Source organism: Sesamum indicum, linkage group LG2, assembly GCF_026168435.1.
Source record: "Sesamum indicum cultivar Baizhima isolate 11 linkage group LG2, ASM2616843v1, whole genome shotgun sequence".
NCBI lineage: Eukaryota > Viridiplantae > Streptophyta > Magnoliopsida > Lamiales > Pedaliaceae > Sesamum > Sesamum indicum.
In genome coordinates this window covers 22793762-22803290 of record NC_142658.1, presented here as the reverse complement: position 1 = coordinate 22803290, position 9529 = coordinate 22793762, and the positions used below count along the sequence as shown (strand labels likewise).

Below are 9529 nucleotides of genomic sequence, written 5' to 3'. Positions count from 1 at the left end.
TTAAACAATATAAATTAATATATATATAAAATATAATTATATTATACATATATAGAGAGAGAGAACATCGACGTGTGGGTAGAAGAGGGGTAGGGCAGCGGGGATGGGGGAGGGACCGACAGTGGAGGCAGTGCGGAGAAAGAAGCGGGACGCGGAAGATGAGGAGGGGGAGGGGTTCGGAGGGAGAAAGGGAGGAGGATGCGGCGATGGGGGAGGGGAGGGCTTAGGGAGGCGTTGGTGAGGGGGAAGGGGAGAGGGAAGGCGGTGGTGGTGCCAATGGGAAGGGAAGAGGGAGTGGGAGGATGGCGGTGGTGTGGAGGGGGCGAGGGGGGAAGGGGATGGGCAGTGGTTGGTTTAGGGGTGGGGGGTTTTGCAGGTGGGTGGTGGGTAGGGGGTTGGTTTTTTTGTTTGAAATAAAAATATATACATATATTATTCAAAATATTATATAATTTTTTAATAAATATTTATTTAGATTATAACATTGGGGCTCCTAGGGATGGTGGCAAAGGGGTCAGATTGTGGATCCAATTTATAGACCATTTACAAATGAAGGAGTGAAGCTATTTCCTTAGGTTTTAAATTTAGGATTATAAAAATCTAAACTTCTAAGGATAGCAATTACATAATATGATTGAAAATCTGAAATTGGAATAGTACCTAGATCCCTAATAATTTACTGAAATTAACAAACTTTGGGTAAAAGAAGAAGTAATGAGATGGGGATTGACACTTGGTGGGAAGAAATTGAGGTAGAGAAATTAATTTAGTGGAAATCCTAATGATCATATTCAATTTGGTTGTTAAACTTGGAGTAAGAGTATCCAATGCTAAATCAATAATTATCAATAATTGAGACCAAATCAATTTTTGAGCTTCCCAAAACACCCCTCCCATTCACCACTCAACTTTCACAAAATCGAAAATGCTCACCGACCAGCAAGCCCAATTATGTATTTTCATCTCCCCATTTCATAATTACCAGACACCATTTTCCCCCTTCCCACCCAACGGACACCTCTCCACCCCCACCCCCCACAGCAAAATTCCAAGCACTACCTTTGCAATCGCACCACCACCGCGCAAGTTAGCTGTCCCCGCAATCATTATGCCTTACTGAACCCCAAACCCATGCATTTATGTGCTTCTCTCTCTGCTTAACCTACGCCCCCCCACCCCCACCCCCTACTGACACCACTCCATTAATGGATCTGCAACTCTTCATTTACTTATACGCACATTGTTCTGTATCTATACCTGATCTTTGTATATAGTTATGCATCATATATGCTAGCATTTTTTCACTTTGTGCCTCTGTATATGTTCTCTTTTTCTCACTCTACTGTAAATCGTATATGTGATATTTTGAGAATTCTCGCCCAGTCGATCTCCGATCGGGTAGGATCTCCGTGTATTTCGAGATCGCTGAGCTGATTCTTGCGCTGTCGCTGAACAAAGAATGAATCCGCTCTGCTGCATTGCTCCGGTGTCAGCGGAGAAAGATCGAGCTGTGGTGAAGCCACAAACACTAAGTCAAGAGCTTGAGTTCGACAAGGATTGTGGTAATGTTGCTGAGAGTAATGATAAAAATGTGATTCTCAGGCCGGTGAGTTTTAACTCTAGGAGTAGTTTGTCGACCAAGGGCGGTGGTGGAGGAGGTGATTTGCAAGCGGAGAAATGCGTGGAGAGTGATGAAGTAAAGAGTGTGGTTGGGATTTTGTACAAATGGGTGAATTATGGGAAGGGCTGGAGGGAGAGGTGGTTTGTGTTGGAAGATGGGGTTCTCTCGTATTACAAGGTGCATGGACCGGATAAAATTGTCTTCTCTTGCAGGGAGAAGGGTGTGAGGGTGATTGGGGAGGATAGTTGGAAGTATATGAGGAAAGGCAGTACTGGTAATGGGAGTAGAAATGGTTTTAGGGGAAATGGGTTCGGGTCGGGGAAGCAGTGGAAGCCGTTTGGGGAGATACACTTGAAGGTTAGTTGAGTTCCTTTGGTTGGATTAAAAATTGGATTTATATAGTTAATCATTTTGTTACTTAGTATGCCTTATTCAAGATTTAGCTTTGATTAATTCATACATGGGGGGGGGGGGGGTCCTATTATGAAGGGGGAATAGGCATTGAACACCAAACAATATATTTCACAGGTCTCTTCTCTCCGCGCCAGCAAGTCGGATGACAAAAGGCTATCCATATTCACAGGAACGAAAACTCTCCACTTGCATTGCCAATCCAAAGAGGACAGAGCTTCATGGATTGAGGCCCTCCTGGTTGCTAAAGATAAATTCCCTAGATTATTGACAAGCAATGAGTTGGCACCTTCTGAAGAATTTGTTGTTTCAACGGAGAAGCTGCGATCACGGTTAATGCAGGAAGGCATTAGTGAAATTGTAGTTAAAGATTGTGAGTCTATAATGCTAGGTGAAGTTGCTTTGATGCAGAATCACTTGAAGACTCTTCAGCTCAAACACATCTTGCTCCTGGACACATTAAGAAGACTGGAGGTTCATACTTCACCCTTTGCTTCTGAAGGCATTTTGTTCAGATAGAAGGGATTATCCTTCAAGTATTTGTTACTAAGCTTAAGAGATTACTATGATCTGCATGTGATTGATGCACCTCCTAGACTTTGATGATCAATTTTAATTTGTCTGAACATGCACTCAGTAGCGCTTTGTAGTTCACATCCCACGTATCTGCATGCACTCTTTCCCTCAACGATGGCTCCTAGACCATTTAAGGATTGTGAAACTAATTTCTACTGCAGACAGAGAAAATTGAGCTGGAAACAACTGTAGTTGATGAAACAAAGGCACGAGATTCATGCTGTGGACAAGCAAATAGAAGGTTCAGTGGTTAGTTCAGTGTTCTTCTTACATTGTTTTGTTGAGTTCATAAGAACTATTAGATTTTCATACCCATTTAGTAATGTTTTTACATACAATTATTAATTGGCTAAATTTTGTTATTTATGCTGTTGCAGATTTCTATTCTGTCATGTCAGAGGGCAGTGCAAGCGATTCAGATGCAGATAATGAAAGTAGGTATGGAGTAGATGTTGAAACAGATGAAGATGATGGGATATTTTTCGACACAAATGACTTTTTGTCTGCGGAGACTCTAAGAAGTGCTTCCTACCGAAGTAGAGACAATCCTGTATACACTTGTAGCCCCTGGACAAGTGAAAAAAGATCTTCTTTCTCTGGTCATTTGGCAGATGTTGGGATGGAAATAAAGGCAATTGAATTTCCATATATCAAAAGAAGGGATAATTTACCAGAACCAAAGGAGAAAGACAAGCCTGTTGGGTTATGGTCAATTATTAAGGATAACATTGGAAAGGACTTGTCAGGTGTTTGCCTTCCTGTTTACTTCAATGAGCCTCTGTCCTCGCTACAGAAATGCTTTGAAGACTTGGAGTACTCTTATCTTGTCGACCGAGCATTGGAATGGGGAAAACAGGTCAGCTTCTCATCTGCTATTACATTTGCGGTAAAGAGTTTCTTAAATGTTGATTTACTGACTACATATAATTCAGGTGGTTGACTTATTGGGCTAGAAATTTGATTGTGAGGTGCTGTTTGAGTGGAACTGCACTTTTTTTTTACACTGAAATGATTTTGTTGTCATTAGTATGAGATCCAGCTCATTGGCAACTAGGTGATTGGGCAGGACAAATAAGTTGGCTATGGAGCATGCTAGTTTCTAAGTCAAAAGGGTTTAAAGTATCTTCGCTGAGAGTTAATGTGATTATATATTATATCCCTCTCTTTCGAAATTATAAAAACCTCATCTCCTAGTTTGCAATGTTTACTCGACACCCCATTCCTCTAGGGTTTCGGACTGGGTGGAAACTTACAAATTTTAAACTTGGAAGAGATAGCATGAAAACATTACAAGCTTGGAGGAGAGATAATTCTAAAGGAGAGGGACGTAATCAATAATTACACTAAATATGATGAGGTCTGTTCTGGTTTCTAAATTTTCTGGACTATTGAGTTCTCACTTATCCAGAAACTATTGAATTATTTTGATCAGCTGGAAGACATTTGAGAGAAGAGTAAATACACTAAAGCAATACCAGGTTACCTGAAGGCTCCTTAATAAAGTCTGTCAACTATCTTAAGCTATAGCCTTTTATATTGATTTCTTTTGAGAACTAAAGTTATAGTTCAAATATTTCACAATCCAGCTTTGAGGTGAAGACCCCTTCTCTCATATCTGCAGCCTGTTCCCTTTCTCTATTATCAGTTTCTATCGACAATCATATATTACTTGGTCCTGGCATGAGATAGTTATTGCAGTTGATAGTTTATTCACCTTGGATTGGTGAATTAGAATTGTAGTTAGTTGAGTTACAATTGAAAATTCTAATTTGCCTTTTGTAGGGAAATGATTTGATGAGAATTCTAAATGTAGCAGCTTTTGCAGTCTCTGGTTATGCATCAACAGAAGGCCGGCAATGCAAACCCTTCAATCCTCTACTCGGGGAAACATATGAGGCTGACTATCCAGATAAGGGTTTAAGATTCTTCTCAGAGAAGGTTCTTTTCCATCTTATGATCTTTCTAGTGATTTGCATGCCCATTTTCTGCTGTTCTATAGTCAAGTTGTGGTAATAAATAGGGGAAGCTTGTTTTCTGTTTTGTTACTTAGATACAAATGCAGTCTTAACTTTTAGTAAGTGTTGGGTGAATATCAGCTTCTTTTTGTGTTTCAGGTTAGTCATCATCCAATGATCGTTGCCTGTCATTGTGAGGGCAGGGGATGGAAATTTTGGGCAGATTCTAACCTCAAAGGCAAGTTCTGGGGTCGATCCATCCAGCTTGATCCCGTGGGGGTTCTTACACTGCAGTTTGAAGATGGTGAGACATTTCAGTGGAGCAAGGTCACTACTTCTATATACAACATCATAATTGGTAAAATCTATTGTGACCATTATGGCACCATGCGTATCAAAGGTAGTGGTACTTACTCTTGCAAGATCAAGTTCAAAGAGCAGTCTATCATAGACAGAAACCCGCATCAGGTGAATTTTATATTCTCCAAATAAAAATGTAAATTTTTTTAAGCCAATTTTCCAGTTTAACCCCACCCCTTCGCACTGCACTTTTGCGACTAGGGGGGAAAAGTAATGCAACATATGTTTTCTATGAAGAAAGATAAATTATTTTTATGTTGAGTTGTATTTGTGGGCTAAACCCTTAAACCATATTTGTGGGAGCATTGCATATTAGTTCTTATGGAATCAAAGTGGTACTTGAGCAACCAGCAAATGGCCCGGGCTACATGGACAAAAGCTCATCCGTGGCATTAAACACGTGCCCTGAGTGTAATAGCTATACATTGTATGCCCAAAACCAAATTAAAAGGCCACAAGTCCATGCCTCAAGGTCAACCAAGCCCCACTAAAGTCATTTTCCCTTGACTTGTCTTGTGTCTTTTCTGCAGAAGTCCATTAGACCAGGAGGGAAATGAGTTCCCAATCCCCCATTTCTCTCCAACCTAACATTGTTGATGTTTAACAGCATTCCTCTAGCCTGTGGATTTGCAATCATTTTTGGCTACAAAGGGTTACCTATAAGATGTTGCTAGTTAAATTTTGTCTCTCCTTGTTTACATTAAGTTGATCTCTATGTTATTGTGTCAAACATAGGTTCATGGATTTGTGCAAGACAATAGAACTGGAAAGAAGATGGCAGTTTTGCTTGGGAAGTGGGATGAAGCTATGTATTATGTGATGGGAGATCCAACTACAAAACCAAATGGATATGATCCAATGACAGAAGCTGTTTTGCTGTGGGAAAGAGATAAATCTGTTGCCAAGACAAGATATAATCTCACGCCATTTGCTATATCTCTAAATGAACTGACTCCAGAGTTACAAAAGAAGCTTCCACCAACAGACTCGAGGTTGAGACCGGATCAAAGGCATTTGGAGAATGGAGAATATGAGCTTGCAAATGCAGAGAAGCTAAGACTTGAACAATTGCAGAGACAGGTGCATATTTGTAAACATCAGACTGTTCTGTACTAACATGATTGGACAAGTGCCTTATCCTTTCTCTTTGAATAGTTGTTTGGTGTATGTAGCAAATCCTTCTTTTTTCTGGTCAAGTAATTTTGGCCTTTGCTTTGTCATTGAAATATCCAGCTTCTTTTTTTTTTTTTTAATCTAAGAGTTAAATATTGCAGGCAAGGAAGCTGCAAGACAGAGGCTGGAAACCAAGATGGTTCCAGAAGGACGAGGACGGTTGTTATCGTTACATGGGTGGATACTGGGAGGCAAGAGAGAAACAAAACTGGGATGAAATCCCTGATATATTCAGACAGCCCTGCGACTTCCCTGTTTGTGCAGCAGAAGAGTGAGCTGCTTCTCCGCTGAGCAGCTTCCATAGTTCAGTCAATTCTACTGTTTTTACGAAGGCTAAAAAGTGCAATTTTTCCAAGGGAAGACCACAGAAAACCGGGAGAAGATTCCAGATCTTGTATGTCCTATTGATTAAGAATATACCCTTGGTTATCCTATTAATATGTTATTATCCCTAAAAAGTTTTGTGACAATCACTTAAGGTGATGTTTTTCCCATTGCAAAGTTAGTTAAACCATGCTGATGAGCAGCTAATGTCTGAGACGTTGATACTTTTGAGAAAGATGCATAGCAACATCATATGTTGGGTCTTTGTTTTACTTTCAAGGCAAATTATATGTCTTGTTGCGGTTGCTGCCGTTCGTTTATTTGAGACTTTAGTTTAGGTTGTAATTTGCCTCAGTGGGGAGTACATTCATCTCATCCTCCCATTGGTTACAGTCGTGTGAAGATAAGCCAACATTTCTCTCCTAATTCATGTTTTTATCTTCATCATTTTCAGTCACTTTTATGGACATTCCAACTTATTTGTTTATTTATTTTTCTTTGCCTTACATGGTTTGATGTTTGATACCAACGAGTTGAGTAACCAAAGGAGGAAAGTAAAAACCAATGAATAAGAAAAACTATGGATTACAGAGACTTCCATCTCATCCACAATACTCATAACAGTTTATTCTTCTAACTAACCTGGGAATAAAAGGAGCAAATACTTAATACTACATAGCTCTTGGCATATATCATGCATCTAGCTAGACTTCGGTGCAGACCAAATACTTTGCCCAACTCAGAGCTCGTCTTTTGGTGGTGGCTTAGGATTGTCTGATGATAGCTTTACCGGATATGAAGCCTGCATGGCTATGCCACACAGCCCCTCTACTGCATCGATACCACGCTGCAGCCTAATGTAGCCCTGTTCTCCCCATTCAGGCCCCCAAGAATTCTTCACAGTCCAGTATTTGGTCCCATCAACAGTGGTTCCATATCCCACCACGGCGACCCCATGGTCTAGCTCTGTGCCACAGTCTCCTGTGTAGACTCCCTGCAATTTAGAAACATACTTTTATTCAAACTTTCCTGAATTATAATGCTTGGATTTTGTATTTTAAAATAGTGAAAAGGGAAATTTTTACTTGTCCTAATTCCTAACTTTTGTTTTGTTTAGCCTCTTGATTGAATAATTCAGGTGGCGGGAAATGGATTTTGTACCTCTGAGTAGAATTGCATATTAGAACCAGAAGCGTCAATTGCTACAGAAACAGGCTGGTTGGCAACAGCTTTCATTAGGGCTTCCTCATTGTTTTCAGGAACATTTTCATGCCCATCAATCCTCACAACTGGTGCATTCATCTGCAAAACAATCTCAGGTAAGTTTTATTGTTTTTAATGTATCCACGAGTTTCTGACAGATGATGTTTTCGACCTTTGCTGCATCGCAGCTTCCATCTCTAGCCTTGTAGGGATACACGCTCTCGGTTGTTAGGCCACCCTGTTTCTTGATGAACTCGTATGCTTTCTCCATGAGTCCTCCATTGCAGCCCTCATTATCTTTCTCACAATCAACCAGTTCTTGCTCAGACAATGAGACTAAATTACCGGTTTTAATTTTGTTTATCCCCTCAACTCCCACTACAGTTGAGAATGCCCAACAACTACCTGTGAAAATTGCAGAAACTTAAGAAGGCATTTGGATGATAACCAGAAATGAAAAACTCACCTCTGTGCCTACAACAGATCCACAACAATAACCGGAAACATACCACAGTTCCCTTGATCCTTGATAGCAGTGACAGCACCTTGCTTTCGCCAATCAATGGATGCTGGCAGATTGTTAGCCTTTTCGTACATGAATCCAGTGCTGGCCCTGCTGCCACGAAGCATTTGGTGGTGCTTGATTTTGGAACTGTAAAAGTTTCTGAATTCTAGGTTGGTCATATCAGCAAACTTGTTGAGCTTCAGCTTGTAAGGCTTGTCCATCTGGTTCACCTTGTGAATGTGCTGCACATTAGCTTTAAACACATTGAAACGCTTTTGTTTCTCGGTCAGGTCCCGTGAAATAGTGTGGTGGCTCCTCCATCTTTCATACAGATTCCACAGGTTCTCATCAGAAGCCAGGTCTTTTTCTGTGAACTCTATGCTTTTTGCAAGGCCAAAAACCATAGCTAGGAAAACAGAAACCAAAAGAGCTCTTCCCATCCCCATCATTGAGATCTTTCAAAATCAAGATATCAGTTTTTTGTTTTTCCTCCACGAAGAAGTGGATAAAATCCTATCTCAAAGGCATGGAAAACTACTTAAGGGAATGTGTTTATATAGGCACACAAGTAGGCTTGAGGAGGAAACTACTTGCAGCATAGTGATTTCATACCTGCAGCCTCTTTTGCTGAAATTAAGGGAGAAAGCTTTTTGCTATTTTGGAGGTGAGTTCTGTATTAGATATGATATATCCTTAACATGCCATCCACGCTGTGTTTGTTTTGATTGTTCGGCAGAAGGTGACGAGTTGTTTTCTGTGGCTACACGCTTTTAAGCACCATCTTTTTCCAGGTTATATCATAAAGTGTTTTCAATTTTCATCTTTTCTATTCTATGCAAAAGTTTAAATCTTTTGCATTTGTGCTAAGAAACTGGTTCAAGCTTGAAATATCATCAATAGCCTGATATTATTAACATGCTAGTTTGCCATTTGCACTTGACCTTCTTGATTTATTACAACAAATTTGAACTTATATCTAGCTATATGTCCTCTTGACAGAAAAATTGCATTGAAAAATGATTTGGAGGGGAAACTAATTACATGACGAATATAAATCTCTTATCACATTTGCGGCTAAATGCACCGCATACAACCCAAATGTTTCAGCCGATCACCTTTCCAGCAACACCTCTCACGCTGATATCATGGCCCTGTTCAAGTTTACAGTTCATTGTCAGGCTTTTGAATCTTCTCGAAGCAAAATATGGATTGTGGCTGAGCTGATGAAAAATTCTAATACTGTTACAGAGGAGACGAACAGAGTGACGCTGCCGAGTTAGACAGTTACAATGTTTCAGCTTCCTTCAGCTTTATTTAATATCTAAACAAACAATTGTATCATGATCATTTACAGAAATATCAAGATACGAACCCCTTTCTTTCCAAGGGAATGTTTCTGCA

The 9529-nt window shown here is 40.1% G+C and overlaps 2 protein-coding genes across 2 annotated transcripts; one reads left to right on the top strand and one right to left on the bottom strand.

Annotated features, from left to right (window-relative positions):
• The first annotated feature begins 1041 nt into the window (after positions 1-1041).
• Positions 1042-6672, top strand: LOC105156662 (oxysterol-binding protein-related protein 1D). The gene is made up of 8 exons (XM_088877070.1): positions 1042-1978; positions 2150-2506; positions 2770-2857; positions 2986-3464; positions 4391-4546; positions 4723-5031; positions 5659-6003; positions 6198-6672. Exons 1-8 carry the CDS (start codon positions 1460-1462, stop codon positions 6369-6371), a joined length of 2427 nt encoding a protein of 808 aa, XP_088733196.1. The 5' UTR covers positions 1042-1459; the 3' UTR covers positions 6372-6672.
• A 298-nt stretch (positions 6673-6970) lies between these two features.
• LOC105156660 (vignain) lies at positions 6971-8782 on the bottom strand. The gene is made up of 4 exons (XM_011072862.3): positions 8133-8782; positions 7796-8028; positions 7582-7722; positions 6971-7414 (listed from the first exon to the last, which is right to left on the bottom strand). Exons 1-4 carry the CDS (start codon positions 8575-8577, stop codon positions 7160-7162), a joined length of 1074 nt encoding a protein of 357 aa, XP_011071164.1. The 5' UTR covers positions 8578-8782; the 3' UTR covers positions 6971-7159.
• Positions 8783-9529: the final 747 nt, after the last annotated feature.